The 19,187-nt window shown below is 33.5% G+C and overlaps 4 protein-coding genes across 6 annotated transcripts; 2 read left to right on the top strand and 2 right to left on the bottom strand.

Moving 5' to 3' along the window:
* Window positions 1–347: 347 nt before the first annotated feature.
* Window positions 348–1,036, top strand: LOC105341955 (peroxisomal membrane protein PEX13). The gene is made up of 2 exons (XM_011448723.4): window positions 348–507; window positions 595–1,036. The coding sequence occupies exons 1-2, from the start codon at window positions 381–383 to the stop codon at window positions 861–863; spliced, it is 396 nt and encodes a 131-aa protein (XP_011447025.2). The 5' UTR covers window positions 348–380; the 3' UTR covers window positions 864–1,036.
* A 1,552-nt stretch (window positions 1,037–2,588) lies between these two features.
* Window positions 2,589–10,382, bottom strand: LOC105341965 (GA-binding protein alpha chain). 3 transcript variants are annotated; one of them, XM_034446262.2, is made up of 12 exons: window positions 10,244–10,382; window positions 9,055–9,130; window positions 8,496–8,685; window positions 7,770–7,941; window positions 7,399–7,483; window positions 7,226–7,300; window positions 6,715–6,867; window positions 4,531–4,743; window positions 4,326–4,391; window positions 3,977–4,060; window positions 3,456–3,679; window positions 2,589–2,960 (listed from the first exon to the last, which is right to left on the bottom strand). In XM_034446262.2, exons 2-12 carry the CDS (start codon window positions 9,113–9,115, stop codon window positions 2,748–2,750), a joined length of 1,536 nt encoding a protein of 511 aa, XP_034302153.1. In that variant the 5' UTR covers window positions 9,116–9,130; window positions 10,244–10,382; the 3' UTR covers window positions 2,589–2,747. The 3 variants fall into 3 exon arrangements, with proteins under 3 accessions (XP_034302153.1, XP_034302152.1, XP_065932160.1); XM_034446261.2 differs by lacking the exon at window positions 10,244–10,382 and adding an exon at window positions 9,912–10,095; XM_066076088.1 differs by lacking the exon at window positions 10,244–10,382 and adding an exon at window positions 9,995–10,018.
* A 1,436-nt stretch (window positions 10,383–11,818) lies between these two features.
* Window positions 11,819–16,260, top strand: LOC105323942 (ATP synthase-coupling factor 6, mitochondrial). Its single transcript, XM_034446260.2, has 4 exons — window positions 11,819–11,957; window positions 13,717–13,895; window positions 14,258–14,388; window positions 15,920–16,260. The coding sequence occupies exons 2-4, from the start codon at window positions 13,723–13,725 to the stop codon at window positions 16,102–16,104; spliced, it is 489 nt and encodes a 162-aa protein (XP_034302151.1). The 5' UTR covers window positions 11,819–11,957; window positions 13,717–13,722; the 3' UTR covers window positions 16,105–16,260.
* Window positions 16,261–16,768: 508 nt separating this feature from the next.
* Window positions 16,769–19,089, bottom strand: LOC105320655 (PIH1 domain-containing protein 2). Its single transcript, XM_034446259.2, has 6 exons — window positions 18,987–19,089; window positions 18,686–18,899; window positions 18,399–18,491; window positions 18,092–18,212; window positions 17,174–17,757; window positions 16,769–17,027 (listed from the first exon to the last, which is right to left on the bottom strand). The coding sequence occupies exons 2-6, from the start codon at window positions 18,779–18,781 to the stop codon at window positions 16,890–16,892; spliced, it is 1,032 nt and encodes a 343-aa protein (XP_034302150.2). The 5' UTR covers window positions 18,782–18,899; window positions 18,987–19,089; the 3' UTR covers window positions 16,769–16,889.
* Between the last annotated feature and the right edge of the window lie 98 nt (window positions 19,090–19,187).

Raw genomic sequence — 19,187 nt, 5'->3', positions numbered from 1 at the left:
GGTATCTTCAGTTCTTCTGCACGTTAGCGTTCACGTAACATACAAGGTCATTACCAATATTTTGTAGTAATCAGGTAGAAAATGCAAAAAAAGAGTACATAACTTACAGGGTCAGATCTGGGTCACCCCTGCGGCTGGTCAGGGAGATGAAGTGAAAGGTCACGGCCTCCAAACATGCATGTTACGTGTACCCACGGGTATATAATGGGGAGATCAGGATGGACCAAGCATAAACCACTGTGAAGGTGAGTAGTAGCAACACACGCTCTATATTGATAAATTTTCGGTTTGGTTTTTAGGCGATTCCGAGTACTTTACGCTTTCTGTAAAAGCACATAGTAATTTTATATGCTTAGAACTATTTTTCTGTTTTGTTGCAGATGATGCGATTCAACTTTGTCCTGTTTTTGGTCTGTGCTATTGTGGCTCTCTGTCACGCAGGCGGTTATGGAAAACGCCCCATGCATTACCGAGGATACGGAAAGAAAGCTATGATGGGCGGTAGTTGTAAGTACATTATACTCTAATCATGTACATTTACAAGTTTAAGACAGTTACTTCTCCAGACATTGCTTTAATGGTGATATTTTTCAGATGGAATGTGGAACACGCCATCCTACTATGATCAAGGATACAATTACGGAGGAATGTCCTCAGGATATCCATATGGATATAACCAGGGAGTGTCCAGTCTCGGATATGCCAGTTCTGGATACGCTCCTTCTGTTGGATCCAGCTGGTCCAGTGTAGGATACGCCCCCTCTGTCGGACTGAATGACGCTATTTCCAGCATCGGCTACCAGTCCGGATCCAGTGGATACTACCAAGGCGGATCCGGTGGATACTACCAAGGGATATATTGATCCATATATCCAGGGATCTAATCAGAGGATATATGATGTAGGGTTAATCCAGTAACCTTGCTGATTTAAAAATCTAGACATTTGACAATGTGTTGTGTTCTCGTAAGGAATATACTTGATATGGTTCCAAGGTTGTAACAATTAAAACAAATAAAACACAGTTCATATTACAATTTTTTAATTTTTAATGTTTTTTTTTCTTTGATCGTTTCTATTTACAACTGCAAATAAAGTGTAAAATATATGGTACTGACATGAAAAAAATGATTATATAATATAACATTATGTACATGTATATACACCTTACAGTTAATACAGAACAACAAGTTTCTCTCTCTCTGAATGGAGTTGCTGTCTGAAAATATGAAACCAAAGAGAGAGAGAGAATAGACATCACAGTTTAAGTGAAGAATATGGACAACCCATTTTACACCCCCTTTCTTTCTCCATCCCATTTAAATAATTACACCAGTTTGTAAATTAGAACAGGGCACATTTCTGAAGATGCTTTTCCATATAGCATATAATCATATGAGTTACAGTATATAAAAAATCCCAGCACTGATTCAAGTACTTAAGGAAAACATACACAAATTTCAAAGCAATGATGATACAAGGTAGATAACTCAATATACATTGTAAGTATATGTATTTGCACCGAATAAATAACCTACTGTGCATCATTACATTCACAGATAATGAATGACTTATGTATCTTTTTCATCAATGAATACTTCTTTACCACAGGTAATTGAGGTAGATCCAAAATTTAAAGAATTATTGAAGGGATAAAAGTCTTTCAAATAAAGCCACAGCATTATTTATTAGCTTTAATACCAAAGAAAAAAAAAAACCTCCAAAAATAAAAATCAAACAATTTATCAGTGCTACAGTGATGCTTTTAAAGCTTAAATTTGAGAAACAGAGGCAAATATATACTGTACATGATTATTCAGTCATAAGTTAATTATTTTAAGGGAAAATAATCTGATTCGGAACTTCTCTTTGCAAGGCTACTTTGAGAACATAAAAATGTTGATTGATTGAAAAATAAATAAAACTGGAATGAGGATATCAACAAAAAACTTAAAACATTTAAATTTTGAATGTGTTACTTTCTGGATGCTTTGGTAGAGAAGTGAAATGTGTGGTGACATCAATTTAAATGTGATGATACATCACATCATAATAGTACAAAAAGTGTAATGAAGGGCAACCGAAACCACTATCGCACAATGTAAATGATGGGTCGGATCTATGTACAGTCAATAAAATGCTTGATGATTATTTACAAATTAAAATAAACAAGTCTCGTACATGTTATGATAATTATAAAAAATATCAACACACAAAGTTTTAATCAAGTCATTTTGAGCAAAGAACTCAGATGAGATACATAATAAAACATATGAATTCAAACATCTTCCAACAGGGTAGAAATGCATGCCAAAACAAAAATTAGAATTTAACATAAAGTGTTACTGCTAATGATACAAGTATAAACAAACGTTTAATTTTCAATTTATCAAAATATGTAATTTTTTTAGGTTAACAACCAAAATTGGACAGACAAAAATTTAAGAAAATTTACATGGTATTCAAAAGCAAAACTTCAAATGATGCACAGAATTCAAATAAAAATCAATAAAGCTTCCATGGAAATGAACACCAGTGAACAGTTCATGTATAAAAGAATTACCGTAGGCACTTTTGTCGTGAACCAGGATGGAAAAAAATATTTGGTACAAACAAATGAAAAAAAAAATTACTTAGACTTTTGTAAATTCAACAAATGTGATAATAATGTTGCATATATATAATAGTTTTGGTCAACCCTGATGGAGTTAAATATGCAGCAATCACAGATAAATCCCTTTGTGGAATCTATTCCATCGTCTGTACCACCTGTGTCGTTGTGAGAATGGTCGGCTTATGATGATCCAGCCTCTTTGTGACTCCGGGGCGCAGCGACTCTCGCACCCTCTGGAGTTTTCGCTCTGCACAGTGAGTAACGAGTCTATTGAGCTCACCGGCTGAGTACCCTAATAACATTTTCAAGTCACACACAAATTTGTACACAAATCTCTTTCCATGCACCTGAAAGAAAATATTAAAATATATATTAAAATGAAATCTCAGTAAAGGAAATAGTTTCTTTTTTATTTACAAATTTTATTACATTTTTACATATAATTAACAGGTATCTTTATCAAGAATAATGGTAGTATTGGTTAGCCTCTCACATTGAATAATTCATTGATAAAAGTTCTGTATTACATATCAAATTCCCTATCTTCTTCTTGTTCTTGGATTTAAAAGTGTAAATGATCAGTCAGAAAAATGCATACTTTTAAAGCAGAATTGTTTGAGGAGATAAAACATCTTTGATTTGTGATCTAAAATGGTTTTGCAGGGATTTTATTAAGGTAGTTATTCTAAATAATTATACTTACCGGCAATATATGATAATAAATAATTTTTTTTTACGGGACTTGTGACCATGATATAAAATGGTTTCAAAGAAATAATGTTACCAAAATTTTTAAAACATTTCTGCTTCTACAGAACATAAGATTAATGCGTAATTCTAACCTTCGCAATCATGTCTCCATCGTAGTAGTATCGCAGTGCCCTGCTGAGTTTCTCGTAGTTCATGGTGGGCTTGTTTTTCCTCTGTCCCCACATCTGAGCCACCATTTCGGGGTTGTTCAGTTTGAACTCTCCCTCCTCCCCTATCCACTGAATCACCTCCCTACAGTCCTTGTCAGTCAGTAAATCCAGCAGGAACTGCCACAGCTGTATCTGACCATTGTTTCCTATCAATTAGCAAAAGGAAAACAAGTATTGGATCAGTTAATATATAGCCAGCTTAAATAACAAATATTTGTGATGTTGTGAATTACAGTGTACAAAGTTATGACACATACAAGACTATTTTTAAATTGTATATATTTTTTTTTTAATTAAAGTGCACCACTGTGGGGACAAATTAATATTATTATTGTGTTTTCTGTTTTAAAATTCATTTCCCTGAGCTATTTCCTAGGAAGTGCTACATGCATTGTGTATACCATACAGACTATTTGTGACTGACTTAATTTAAGCTCATTTACCTGTTCTATTTCCTGGTGACAACCTCTCATCCCCTGTAATTCTGGGAGATCTTGGACGATTCTGTTTGTACTGCTTAGCTCTACCTAAAAAACAAAAACACATGTGCTTTTTACATTTAATTATTTCTTAATTTCAAAATTCATCAAATGGATTTTATTGTAGAATATTTTGAGATATCAATCACTTTTTTCTGTACTATATTTTATTCAAATTTAATAAGTTTATTATTTTATGCCTCAAACAGCCTACAACTGAACCCACAACCTACTACTGAACCCAGAAGGTAGCTAGTCTATACTCTTGGGGGTACATAGTTTATTCTAAATGCAATTCACTTGGTATTCTCACCATCTTGTCCTGAAGTTGAGACTGTGATAGTTGTAATAGCATGAGGAGTTGGTGTCTGCATTACAGCTACAAACAAAACAGAGGAATCAATCAAAACAGATTCAATTACACCAAAAAAAATTTCCTCTAATAAATGATCAGTATTTTTTACCTGCATACTAAAACTCTGAATGAAACAGCTTATTTGGACTTTTGAGAGTCTTACCCACAAATTTACACTTCCTAAGGAGTTCCAAGTGGGTCCAGAAGATGTCTCCCTTGTCATTAGGAATCAGCTTCACAAACTCGGGGTGAGTTAATTCACACAGCTGTTTCCCCGAGATTTTGAAGTTGTTTGGATTGACCCCGACGAGTTTGAATTCCTTGATGGCCCAGTCTATCCAATGTTTAACATGTATCTCATTCCACTGCACAGGATCTAAACGACATGGGAAGATAAAATAATGAGTCACCAAATATCAATAATCAAATGTTGTGTGCATTGAAAATGAAATAAATGATTAACTCACAGTGGCAAATCTATAAAAAACTAGTGGGTATTGTTTTTTTATACAAAAAAAACACATGTCTCCCCTTCTCCCCAAGGATTCTAATATGGGGCAAATTTAATAAGTGAAAAAGAATGAAGTCAGCTATATGTTAGATATCATCCATATATGATACAGTTTAGAAAATGAATTGACTTGAGACACAAGATTGGTCAAGGTCAAAAATTATGGAGGCGTGCACTCCTTCTCAATACCATCTACCTATGTTCAAAGTTTGAAGCCTTAATGTCAAAAGGTATCCAAGTTACCACCCAGACAAAATCTAAATATTTTTTCTTAATTTGACCTTGAGTAAAACAATGTCAAGGTCAAATATTAATCAATAGTACACCTCAGTGTATTATAATTGTTCTTTGTGTAAAGTTTGAAGTCCTGTCAAAGAATATTTTGGAGGTGAACAATGAAGTTTTTTCTAATTTGACCTTGAAATAAAACATTTAGGTCAAGGTCAAAAATTTTGGTAAGGTTGAACTGGACTATATACCATCTATGTATGATACAAGCTAAAAGATTGTATGATTAAGGAGTCTTGTGTTATGGTCCAGACTATATTTATTATAAAACGCTTGACCTTGAAGAAGAAAATAGGTCAAGGTCAAAAATTTTGATGGCGTGCACTTCTTCTCAATACCATCCACCTACGCTCCAAGATTGAAGTCTTAATGTTAAAAGGTATCTAAGTTACCACCCAGACAAAATTTAATTATTTTTTCTCAAGTTGACCTTGAACAAAACAAGGTCAAGGTCAAATATTAATCAATAGTACACCTCAGTGTATTATAATTGTTCTTTGTGTAAAGTTTGAAGTCCTTCTGTCAAAGAATATTTAGGAGGTGAACAATGAAGTTTTTTCTAATTTGACCTTGAAATAAAAAATTTTAAGGTCAAGGTCAAAAATGTTGGTAAGGTTCAACTAGACTATATACCATCTATGTATGATACAAGTTAAAAGATTGTATGATTAAGGAGTCTTGTGTTATGGTCCGGACTATATTTTTTATATAACGCTTGACCTTGAAGAAGAAATAGCTCAAGGTCAAAAATTTTGATGGCGTGCACTCCTTCTCAATACCATCTACCTATGTTCCAAGTTTGAAGTCTTAATGTCAAAAGGTATCTAAGTTACCACCCAGACGAAACTTAATTATTTTTACTCAAGTTGACCTTGAGTAAAACAAGGTCAAGGTCAAATATTTATCAATAGTACACCTCAGTGTATTATAATTGTTCTTTGTGTAAAGTTTGAAGTCCTTCTGTCAAAGAATATTTAGGAGGTGAACAATGATGTTTTTTGATTTGACCTTGAAATAAAATTTTAAGGTCAAGGTAAAAATTTTGGGTAAGGTTCAACTGGACTATATACCATCTATCTATGATACAAGTTAAAAGTTTGTATGTTTAAGAAGTCTTGTGTTATAGTCCAAACTCTATTTTTTATAAAATGCTTGACCTTGAAAAAGAAAATAGGTCAAGGTCAAAAATTTTAGTGGTGTGCACTCCTTCTCAATACCATCTACCTATGTTCCAAGTTTGAAGTCTTAATGTCAAAGGGTATTTAAGTTACGGCTTGGACAAATTTGGATGAAGAAGAATAAGAAGAAGAAGAAGAAGAAAAAGAAAGTCGACAAAAACAATATGTCTCCCCTTTGAAAGGGGAGACATAATTATTCACTTTAAATAGTTACAATTTAAATGTATTGTCAAACTTGATTATAGTGACTTTTTTTGTAAAATAAATACTCTAACTTTCATTAAATAACGATATACCAGAAGTCCAGAAGATCATATTTTATGGGAAATCTTAATGCATCTTTCATGCATATGTGCATCCTTGTTCTCACCGAAGGGTATTTTGAGTCGATCCTGTTCTCGTCTGAAGTGCTGATCAACAATCCATCGTGTGACATTCTCTGACTCCTCAGGGAGAGGAATGACCACTTTCTGTTGAGTTTTGGTGTGTGTTGCTGGAGCTGGCTGAGGTACAGGGACTGTCTCTAAATGGATGGAATGTCAAAACCATAACACAGAGGGTGTACATTATGCAATGTCATGTTTAGAACAAGTGGTCAAAGTACTTCCACTCAAACCAAGTGGCAATTGCAGTCACCATTGTCTATGCTAAGAAAAACATGCATATTATATGTTTCAAGTGATCCTTCCACGTGATTTCAAACATTGGGAAGGAAATGCAAACTTCAAATATTTGTATTTTTTATGAAAAGTTGCTCAACTTGAGAGATTATTTTGATTGATAGTAAACAGCTGAAAGTAAAAAAAGCACAACGCAGCTCAGTAAATCCATTGTTTAGTCATCACTGTGTGATCTGTATTTACTTCCTTTGTGACACATACCTTGTTCTATCTGCTGAGCTTCCACTTCATCTGCTGGCTTCAATATGTCAACAATGTTTATCTTGGGTTTAACACCTGAAAATTTGAAGATAAATTTCAAACACCTTCAACATTGATCTTATTATTTTGTAGATACACAGGGGGAGGGCTTTTCATGAAAATGATTTGATTACCTGGCTGAGACTTGACTTCCAGGTTGATCTGTACCATTCCCTCTCCTTGAACACATTGCTCCACCAAGCTCTTATTGGTGTCCAACTGTAGAATAATAGCAAGAACAGATTTAGAATAAAACAGTACATATTGTGTAGGGATGTAAATACATGTAGCTGCCCTTTTAAAAGTAACAAAACACCTTAATACTGATACTCTCAAATGCCATAAATCCTCTTAACCTCAACACATTGAAACTCTAGGTGAAATAAATTACGGTAAAACATATAGTCTACACTGCTAAGCTGACTCTCTGTATCAAATGACTGATTGTCTTTTGCCACAAATTTTAGACTACAATGATATGCAAGTGGTCTGTTACAAACTGTACCTCTATTGTGTCCTGAAGGTAGAACTGATGGTCACTGAGTGTACACTGTAGCCTCAGCTCCAGCAGTGACTTCAGTGTAGACAAGGGCTCTGCTATGTCCATGTGTTGAATTATCAAATTCTGATAGGATGGAGCTGCATGTTGTGAAATATTTTCTTCTTCATAAACAATGCTACAATAAACAGAAGAAATTAAGTAAACATGTTTTTCTCTTGACACCTTAATTAAAACTACTCACTTTTTTCAAGTAAATACAGATAGTCAAATTTCGAATGATTCATTTTAGGCAGGAACTATGTGTCTTACATTTGTAACAAATATGTATTTACGCATACAGCAAATTTCATTCCATATGATATTATATAAGTAGTGCCTGTTTGGGAGGGTAACAGTTGAAATTGACACCCCGAGAAAACCATTGTCAACCGACGCAAAGCGGAGGTTGACAATGGTTTTCTCGGGGTGTCAATTTCAACTGTTATCCTCCCAAACAGGCACTATTTATTTTGTTATACTGAATGTCTTAATTTTTAAGAAAATTTTACTGCTTTTATATAGGAATAACGTGAATTCTACAGCGAACCGTACGCGCATAATTTTCGCACATGTAACATTTTTAATGTTACCCGTTGCTAACACTGAGGGTAATAGAACGGATTATGAACTGCGTCTTAACCAATCAGATTTCAGTATTTAACATGAAAGTATAACAATAAATAAAGTTACCCCTCTGAGGACACCACTTGTTCACCAGACTCTGGTATTTCATTTGTAAAGTCTTGTGCGATCTGGACCTCCTGCACTTGCACATCTTGTGCACCATCTTGTGCTACCAGTTCCTGTGCTGCCTCGCTGTCTGGATCCAGACGCAGTCGCTTCTCTGCTGGCTCATCCTGCTCATCTGTTTGTGTGGTCGCTGCAAGCATTATTATAACAGTGGTACATCAACAGTCCAGTTTATTAACACTTCAACTAACAAACACTGACCAAATATTGGTAACTTACAATGGTAATGGCTCAACATGTGCAATTATTTCAAGAATGTCATCACTGATTTTTATTGAAGTAGGTTGGGATTGATCGGTTGGTTGGTTTAAAAGATTTACATATCTTTACTATATATACATGTATTAGCTTTCCTAGTTTTTGAAGAAAAAAAATTGTAAAAAGATTCCATAAGAAAGACCAGACTTACGAATGCATGTATTAAACGAGTTATCTACTTTTTAGAAAATCATTACATTACAATTAATGTAGAATGACTCCTTCTAACTAAGTAACTTACTCATGGACAGATAGCCCTCTTCAGTCATGGTAACTGTAATTGTATCATCTCCATTCTCCATGTTAAATATTGATTTCTGTAATTAAATATTAAACAAAACTGAATGTGTATATTTATGCTGGTATATCTCATTTTATCACAGCTGCATCCATATCCTGTTGTCTCCAGTGAACCCTTGGATGACCCTGGACCTGGCAAATATCATTCATGTGCATAAAAATAATGGTATCATCTGTTTTTAGAGTGTGTAGGAGTTCTTTTTATTGTTAAACTTTTGAGATTTCTTAAGGAATGCAACTGCTGTAAACTTGCAAGCGGCAACTGCAATTATTGGAAAAACTTAAAACCTTACGATGGGGATGGAAAATGTGGGGATGGGGAAGTGTGGTGCTTGTTATGGCTAGTGGTTTAAGCTTATAGTGGTGGTTTTGTAAGCCTTGGGACAGGGATACAAACCCTATGTTAAGCAATATGCGATTTGGGTAATATTTTATTTCTTATCAGGGTTTTCTCTGTAGCTCAATGTTCAAAGCATTTGTGTGTATTTATGCCAGAAGACCAAAATTTGATAGTATCGGTTTAAATTTGAATTAAATATCTCTTTAGTGTTTCTATACAATTAATTTCTTCTTATATGAATAAAATTGATTAAAGTATAAAATGCTTTATAGAATTACTTTTGAAATTTTTGTGAAAAATGATAAATAATGTTAAAAGGTATAGTATTGATCATATATTTTAATAAACGTTTCAAAATTTTCACATAAAAATATTCATAACAAAATAATCATCATTAATTTTTTAAAACGTTAGGCCTTTTATAATTCATCCGAAGAAAAATATCTGTTGTTTTTCACTTCATGCTTCGTTTCGTGCACTCCAAACTCGGTCACGACGGCAGACATCTTGGATTTCAAACCAAAATGTTTTTTATCGTTACCATTGCCATTTGCAGATTTAATCGAAAAATTCAAAAAATATATTCATTGTTTTTCAATGAGGAAATGAATGTCTGCTCCAGAGACAACTTTGTAATCAAAACTTCCGGCTGAGAAAGCACGCATAACATCCTGTTTGCGATACTACTGCATTGAAATGTGCGAGTACGCGCGCTTCACAGATGGGCGCATTGTCTTTGCGTATAACAGGACAAAATAGAATATACAAGTTATTCTAAAGCAATACTTACAAAGATATTGATGTGTCCTCATTCGCTTTTTGAAGAAAACCTTCGTTTTAGTCTTAAATTTGACCGGAAATTTCCTGTGAACGGAAATGGCAGACAAAGCAGGATCTTCCTTTTTGCTATGAACACGTGACCTGAATGGAAAGGTTGAATGATATTTGGGAATAAATTTTACAAAACGAATTCTATGCCAGGTGCTATTGGACATTGTGACGCACTTTCTATCGAGTTAAGCAATAAAATATGATTTTAATTTGTTTTAACCAGAATTATTGCATAACAGCGTAGCACAATGGGTAAGGGCATTGATTAAGATACTGTTAGTCATTAATGTTTTTACCTCTCCAAAAAGTATTTAAAAATATCTTTTGGTCAAATATTGTAATATTTGAAAATTCAAAGACCGCAAAAGTATTTTGATAAACCAATTAATATGGACAGCGATATAAACTTGGGTCGATTTTATTTCATTTTTTTGTACGTTGTAAAACGTACGTTGGCCAGTTCTGTTTAATATACGTTTAATTAATATTGGGCAATCCAGTAATTTTCCTGACCAATTTATCGACATTTCTATGGAAAATATGAAGTCCATAACAAAATTTGTTAACAAAATTTAAGAGGGTTATCCATTGAGCAGCATTAATGATGTTTTTTTAGTTTTAGATTTAATATCACTTTAAAGAATTGTTGACTGAATTGAAATGCGTAATAAAAACTAATGCCAGGTGTTATGTAATTTCGCCCGATACAATCATGAAGCAACACACAGTCAGCACACGATCGAATTTGTCGTCTTATATAAAATTAAATTTCGTCTTTTGTTTTTTAAACTACAAATACCTCAAGCATGTATAAATTTTTGCGTGATATTAGCGGCATACGTACGAGGGTTCTTTGGAAAATATTGAGACATTTACTCTTACTCCTTTGAGAAAAAAAGATAAATCACTGAAATTTCACCAGGATATCTTTTATTAAAAAAAAAATTAAAGTTAATGAAATCATTTGTTCATTCCTGGTAAGCTAACAAACTTGCCTATATACTAGAGTACATCCATAGACCCGGAGCAACCACAAACTCATCGCAACGTCATTCTAACATTTCTCCGTGGTCCTATGTTTAAACAATATACAAACGAACGAAAAACATGAACTGTTCTTCATTTTATCTTTTCTTTTTATTATAAAAATGGCAACAGTTAAACTTATTCTCTCCATTCTTGATTTTTTGTGAGAAAATCAAGTTATTTCTTCCCGAAAGTAAACTTACTATGAAACATCTCTATCCATCCACTCTTTATATATCTTAGAACTTTTAAAATCAGTTTGTGTGTAAAAAAAAAAAAACAACCTTGATCAATGTTGATACCTAGTCCCTTTATTTTAATTCTAGTTAAACCAATCAGCATATAGACCCCGATTAACTAAAGCTCGTTTATTTTATAGTTTAGCAATTTCTTGGCAAAAAGGCCATCTTACGAGATTCGCGCCAATTATAATACCAGATTGCAAGCGAACTACTCAGCCATTCCCGCTCGCCAAAAAGTATATGTACTATAATTATTAGCGAGCGGAAAAAGTCGAGAAGTAACTATTGAACAGATTGATGTGTTTATTGGATCGGGATCGGAATATTTAAGTTTTCGTTTTGTATTACCTTGACTCTAAATATTACTTCATCTGTCTGCAAGGTGATTTCGATAGAAAAGTCGAAGTAGGTTGAGTATTTTTCTGCATTTATTCTAATACTTTTTTCATCATTACCAATTCTGCATTTGCTCTTTTATAAACAATATGCTTTAATCACTTCTATGACGTTTGTAACAGTAGAGGAATGCAAATAAATGACGATAGTCCGAGGATTCTCTGTCACAAGAAAACCAAGAAAACTTAAAAAATGTTTTAGGTCTTGTCAATAAAGGTTCTTTTTGTTTACCTATGATTATTTCTATGATCGGTATACAATGTTATGAGAGATAGAAAAAAAGAAAACTCCAGGTTTTTCAACATTTTTAAGCATCATTCATTCATTTGGTCATGCATTGCTGATATTGGCATTTGCAATAGACATTTTTTCTTCAAATGAATACACAAATCTGCATTAATACAGGTAAAATTTAACAATATAAGGAGCTTTTGTAACCCTTCTGGTTTAGGACCAAATCTCAACAAGTACAGTTCTCTTCATTGCATTATTACCCACTTAGTTGATTGGTCCCTTACTGGTCTAAGACCAATTCTCACCAAGTACCAGTTCTCGCCAACTTGTAATTTTATGTCTTAATAAGGAGTGCAGCGAGCTCTAAGAACCAGTGTGCGCGGGAAAAAGAACGAGCTAAACCTACAGTTCATCAAACAAAATTTTTTGTTTAGTCCCATAATGCTCTCTAATGTTTTCACCCGTGGTGCTATGCCAAAAATGGCCGACTTTTAACTCGTAATTTATGGTGTCTTAAGGTTTGAAGACACGTTTAAAGTACTGCATATGCTTTGGCGAGACTCAAGAGATTTGTTAGTTGCTTCCATACCTTCGTATTGAGTCGAGATACGTAAACAAAGACGTACAAAGTTATGGATGACGTCACAGTGCTCTTGCGCTATATTTCCCGCGATAAATTTAGAGGTGGATCAAACATCTGTTATGTGTGTACTAGCTAGCTATTTCAGTATAAACTGCGATACCTGTCTCATTGACATATGATTTGTTTTTTTTTAAATATAGAGATTATTTGAATATATACTAGCAAGAGCCATGTCATATCAATTCATTTTTAAGCTAATTGTGCATGCATGTACAATAGGCAAGTAAGTATATGAGTATATCAGTAGGGAGGAAATAAACAATAGGATATTTTGAACTAAATAAAAAGGAATAAAGAGAAAAAATAAACAGTTGAAAAATTTATGCAGATCTTGCATATAGTCAAACCATTAAATTTAAAAGTGGGAAATTACACACCTACAAACAGGAACCGGACACTCTCTCTCTCTCTCTCTCTCTCTCTCTCTCTCTCTCTCTAAGTAGGGGGTTGCGCTGTATGTATCATGACCATTAAAATAAGTACATTTGCCCCGGCATACTTATTGTAGAGAAATAATCTCTCAAAAATTATTTGACGTTCGTTGATACCTAAATAACACTAGGTTGACAATGATACAAGGTATGTGTAATTCTTGCTGCGCTCGCCAGAACGGTAGCACCGTAAAACATATTATTGTAATGCTTCATTTCATTGGTGAGAAATTGTACTTGGCGAGAAATGGTCCAACTCCAGTTTTGTGTTTTGTTAATCAATTTAGCCTTGTAACCTTAGGTCATTTTTACTACTGGTAGATTCATCGCTAACTCTGTGTCTCATTTTCAATAATCAGTTGAAATATATATATCTTAATTGACAATGCACATCAGTTAATTTCCACAAATATTGATTCTCTAATAAAAAATGTGTTCATTTCTCAATATAAAATTTTAGGTCAAGATGTTTGGCAGACAATTGGTCACCAAAGGGTCATGCCAATGGAGGAACATTGCAGCTAGAAACCTTCACCTCTCAGGGGCAGTTTATCAAGCACAGCAAAAAGCCACTGACCCAATCCAGCAGCTGTTTGTGACCAAAATTAGAGAATATGCCCAGAAGAAGAAACAGCTAAAGTAAGAATGGGTTAAGTCCTCTTTGAGTTAGAAATTAAAACAAAATCATCAATGTTTATGATATTATTAATATTTTGACTATTGCATCATCACAGACAACCTAATAGGGTCAATTTAAGCATTTTACAGTGGAAGGAATTTTGTCACACATCACACTTGTTATTATATATTAATCAAAATCATTGCAGATAACTCTAAAATAATTTTTTTTAAAAATGATAAAAAAACAAAAGAAAATATTATTACTACTTGATATGGAATAAAAAGAAAAAAAGTATATGATATAAGAAAAATAAGTATGTTCTTAATAATATGAAACAATGCATGTACATTTGTCAATAACTAAATATTTGATGTTTTAGGTCTGGAGAGGTGCTGGTTGATGCTTCACCAGAAGTGGTACAGAACTACAGTGATAGCTTAAACAGAATTTATAAAATGTACAACTTAACGGAAGCCAACTCGAGAAATGTTCCCGAACTCAAATTTGAAGGTTTGTATCATACTGAAAGCTACTGAATCACTACAGCAATGAGCATACTTTAAAAACTAAAATAACATTTCCTACGTTATACATGTAATTTTACATGAAAAAAAAAATACATTGGAAGTTTTCACCCATTGATACAACTTGTTGAATTAATATGCAAGCTAAAAACCAGAATCTTTTTTACCTTTTGTATGCGTCCAATCCACAGTTTACAAAAGTTATTTCCTTTTGCGCTGTCAACTCAAAGTTCAAAAGGGGAAAAACAATGTTCCCCTTCTTTATGCTACCAAATATTTGGGCTTCCTGTGATGGAATCTGTCTGAATTAAATTTATTCCTTAGATCTGTGGGTTGCCCCAACCTGAGGCAATCAAAATACACAAAAAAAATCAGACTAACTTCAATGACAGATATCAAGCCACTAAACTACAAAGACCGTTGTGAGTTATCTATGGGTTTTTTCCCAAAAATGGTGCCAAAGGGACATAACTTTTGTAAAGTGAGAATTGGTCTATTTAAAATGTTGAAAATGATATCATATTTCTGTTCTCATGTTGATTGTAACTATATTATTATATCATGCATGTTATTTACAATAATTTTAAACATATGGATAATGGAAATTGGAAAGGTGAAAATTTCTAGGTCTAGTTTATTATGCCCCCCTTCAAAGAAGGGAGGACATATTGCTTTGGTGCTGTCTGTCGGCCGGTCCACCAACAGTTTCCGCTCATTTTCTTAGCAGAGAATGAACATATTGAAATGAAATTTGGTATACAGGTTTATCATGATAATATCTAGGTCAAGTTCGATATTGGGTACGATCAAGCCATTTTCGACAGAGTTATGGCCTTTGGACATAGAAAAATTCCAGTTATTTGCAGTTTCCGCTCATTTTCTTGGCAGAGGATGAACATATTGAAATGAAATTTTGTATACAGGTTTATCATGATAATATCTAGGTCAAATTCGATATTGGGTACGATCGAGCCATTTTCGACAGAGTTATGGCCTTTGGACATAGAAAAATTCCAGTTATTTGCAGTTTCCGCTCATTTTCTTGGCAGAGGATAAACATATTGAAATGAAATTTAGTATACAGGTTTATCATGACAATATCTAGGTCAAGTTCAATATTGGGTACGATCAAGCCATTTACGACAGAGTTATGGCCGTTGGACATAGAAAAATTCCACATATTTGCAGTTTACGTACATTTTCTTGGCAGAGGATAAACATATTGAAATGAAATTTAGTATACAGGTTTATCATGACAATATCTAGGTCAAGTTCAATATTGGGTACGATCAAGCCATTTACGACAGAGTTATGGCCGTTGGACAAAGAAAAATTCCACATATTTGCAGTTTACGTACATTTTCTTTGTGGATGTTTCCCAGGGAAGGGGGCATAAGTGTTTCACAAACATCTCTTGTTTATAAACAAAATGTTATTTCTTATTTTGAAACAGAAGTACAAGATAAATCGTTTAATAGTTTTGCCTATATTTTTAACTTTCTTTTCTCCTCTTTCAGATAAGGCAGTGGAAGTTACTGCACTTGAAGGTGTTGAGATGAAAAATTTCACCACTGAATTTCCTGAGGATAAAATCGAACTTGCTGAGGATAATCCTCATAATCTTGAGTTTAACCAGAGAGTATTTGGATACAGTCCTGAAAGAAGTACTGATGTTGATGTACCATCTAAGATCAAGGCATGATCTAATGCCAGTGTGTAGATAAAACCTCACACAGATTCATATTGACCTTACAGAGAGACCTTTAAAGTGCTGAGGATGTTATATATTTTTTCTTTAATTTTATGGTTGACCTCGAGTTGATAGTTCCACAGAACATAAATAAAACATCAGATTTGTTCAGAGCCTTTAGATTTATTTTTTTTCTGTGAAATAAGAGAAAGTTTCATAACATTTTCTGTCAGTATAAATGTATTCATTTTATTCCTCTTCAATTGCAAATAAATGCTGCTTTATATATTTATATATACAAATGCAGCATGACGTGACAGAGAAATGCTTGGAAACTATTTTTTCTTTCACAAGAACTGTTCATGGACATCATACAAGTACATGCACATCATTCATGTATTTATTTCTAATAGAAGAAAAATTAAATATTGAGGAAAACATTATACAGTCAAACTTCGTAATCTCGAACTCAATGGGACTATTTAACTCTGAAAGTAAAATGCATGTACTTAAAAAGTAAGTGGTAGGGACTTGCAAATCACTTCGACATATCCATTGTTTTTGAGATAACAGCATTCCAGATATCGGAGTTCAGCTGTATATTGGAATATTTCCTTAAATGTGTATATATACTGATTACAGAATGAATGGATGAAATAGGTCAACAAACGGTGTTCTTGGTTTTTAATTTATTTGTAAACATGTACAAAATGAAACATTCGAAAAATGATGAAAATAATAATGACTGACAAATATTCAATGAAATTTGTACACATTGGTGTACTCTTGTCTCTTCCTCATGTCTGCACTGGTAAAGTTATGATAAGGGAGGAATTGTTCTTGTTAAATTTTGCTGATGCTTTCGTGTCGTTAATGAGGTAGGGAAAAGAAAGGTTTAAATGGTAGCGATCCTCCACAGTCAAATCTATGTCATCCTGAAAATAAAGAAAATTGACATCATTTTGTACAATAAGTAAAAAGAAAAAATATTTTCAATTTATATGAAACGATTGTGAATGAGTTAAAACAAGATACATGGTATAGTTGTTGGGTTTTTTTTTTTTGGGGGGGGGGGTCTTACCTCAGAAATATCCAATTCACACTCGGATACTTTGTTGACCCCAGGTAATTTTATTGTCAATAACAATTTCTCCAAATCCTCTCCATTAAACTTTTCTTCCATTTTGTAATCGGGTTCTTTGGTCTCACAGACTTGTTCTGAATTGCTAGAATTCATTTCCTGAATGAGATTCTGTTTATTGGTTTGTTCCTTTCCTAATCCTGGTAGTTGAATATTTGGTGCATTTTTATCCTGTACACTTTCTTCTGTAGACAAGTTTGCTAACTTGTTCAAAAGGGAGTCTTTGGCACCAAGTCCTTGTAACCCAAAAGTCTTCTCCATCTCTGACAAATGTTCATCAAATTCATCATCTGCGTTTTTGTTCTTTCCTTGAAATGCCCTCATTAAAACTTGAAGATTGCCTTTAGATAATGTTGTTGATGGCAAAACCGAGAAGCTTCTAGAAAGAGCAGTTTTGTTTTGATGAAGAATATAGTCAATAGCTAAATTAATGAGAGTATTTCGATCTAATGAGTTTTTACACTCAATTCCAAATTCCTCCAAAATCTTGGGACTGAATGCAACTCCTGAATATGAAAAGTCACCTGCAAAAAAAATATATCAAATATTGATGGCATTTATAAATTGTGAATGATAAAATATATTTTACATGAGCAGGCATGGTTAAATTGAATTATAATGCTAAATACTAAATGCTTTAAGATTTCAACCGCATTGTTAATTTTCAATGAATTCAAATACAAGTACCAATGCATTTATAGCGTATCAACTATTTTTTTTAATCTAAAAAATTTTTGTAGCACACAATAAAAGTTAATGTGTTTTATTCTTTGTGCTACTATAAAGATCCTCAAAACAGCAATAGACAGATAATCATCATAAAAATGATGGTTAACAGAACTACATTAAGTTTCATACCATTTTCATCTTTGTCTTGCAGTACTGGTGTACCAATGACTGGTATGGCATCCTCTGGAGTCTTTGGTTCGGGGACTTTATTCCATGAACAAAAATTAATGAAATACCTTCCTTTCGTACTCTGAAAAATTGGTGAAATTATATGTGTACAAAATAACCTCCCAACCATAGCTTGGATTTATTCTTTAAAAGAGATGTTAGTCAAAATGTATCAGTCTCATCAAATGCACATGAACATACAGCATGATTGTTGTTTACAGTCTGTATGAAAATTATTTTTAGTCGTTTAAGTGAAAATTAAACTTACTGTGGTCATTGACATGACACACATGTGGGGTTCTGGGGGCTTCATGTATTCTTTTCCCTCCTTCATGTGTTTATCAATGAACTTTTTATAGGCCTACAAAATAATGTGCAAGATATCAAACATGCTGTGAATTGACTATTTATTTATTTAAAACTCAAACTTTCACAAATTCTGCCAAATTATAGTGGCATCTGAATTCAAAGCATATCATATGGTAGTGTTAAGTTTCATTTAAACAAAACTATACTCCAAAAAAACATAAGAAACATTAACATTAGTCAATATACCTGAGGATCTCTCTCGGACATTTCGTCAAGCATGGTCCAGATATTCTGTGCTTGTGTCATCATGGAATCTCTGTCGACGCCTTCGGGAATAGACATTTTGGATGTATTGACTTATTAAGCGAAATTTCGGAGCGTTACAATCCAACAGCGACTTTCTTGAACGGGGAATAGGCCTAACGAACGCTAGCGAGATAACGACAGGATACCCAGATATCTGTTAAAAATGTCGAAATTTAAAGAACATATTCATAATTTTACCTGTTTATCTAATTCATATAGAAAAAATTGAAGTTTTATATACCTGTAATGAGATTCCCTGATTTCTTTTCCTTTTATTGGTTATTTCATTAGACAACAAAAATTCGGCATGTCACATCGCGTCCATAACGATAAACAATAATTTATGTATACCGAACCCGATTCAATTGGCCACAGTATGTGCGAAACATTTCAGGCACGCAGCAGTAAAAAAAAATCTTAAATGTACACATAGAAAATTGAT

This window comes from Magallana gigas, chromosome 2 (genome assembly GCF_963853765.1).
Source record: "Magallana gigas chromosome 2, xbMagGiga1.1, whole genome shotgun sequence".
Taxonomy (NCBI): Eukaryota; Metazoa; Mollusca; class Bivalvia; order Ostreida; family Ostreidae; genus Magallana; species Magallana gigas.
The sequence above is the reverse complement of the archived record's forward strand: the minus strand, read 5'-3'. Positions and strand labels throughout refer to the sequence as shown.

Bases quoted from the DNA above. Each gene is read 5' to 3' on its own strand.
- LOC105320655 (XM_034446259.2), bottom strand. From the start codon at position 18,781: ATGTCTATTCCCGAAGGCGTCGACAGAGATTCCATGATGACACAAGCA. The intron at 18,492-18,685 runs GTATATTGACTA...ATTATTTTGTAG, and splicing joins TGTCCGAGAGAGATCCTCAG to GCCTATAAAAAGTTCATTGA. The intron at 18,213-18,398 runs GTAAGTTTAATT...CCAATTTTTCAG, and splicing joins GTGTCATGTCAATGACCACA to AGTACGAAAGGAAGGTATTT.
- LOC105323942 (XM_034446260.2), top strand. From the start codon at position 13,723: ATGTTTGGCAGACAATTGGTCACCAAAGGGTCATGCCAATGGAGGAAC. The intron at 13,896-14,257 runs GTAAGAATGGGT...TTGATGTTTTAG, and splicing joins CAGAAGAAGAAACAGCTAAA to GTCTGGAGAGGTGCTGGTTG. The intron at 14,389-15,919 runs GTTTGTATCATA...CTCCTCTTTCAG, and splicing joins TCCCGAACTCAAATTTGAAG to ATAAGGCAGTGGAAGTTACT.
- LOC105341955 (XM_011448723.4), top strand. From the start codon at position 381: ATGATGCGATTCAACTTTGTCCTGTTTTTGGTCTGTGCTATTGTGGCT. The intron at 508-594 runs GTAAGTACATTA...GATATTTTTCAG, and splicing joins AGCTATGATGGGCGGTAGTT to ATGGAATGTGGAACACGCCA.
- LOC105341965 (XM_034446261.2), bottom strand. From the start codon at position 9,959: ATGTCTGCCGTCGTGACCGAGTTTGGAGTGCACGAAACGAAGCATGAA. The intron at 7,942-8,495 runs GTAACTTTATTT...TGTTTATTGTAG, and splicing joins CAAGTGGTGTCCTCAGAGGG to CATTGTTTATGAAGAAGAAA. The intron at 7,301-7,398 runs GTAATCAAATCA...TCAAATTTTCAG, and splicing joins GGAAGTCAAGTCTCAGCCAG to GTGTTAAACCCAAGATAAAC.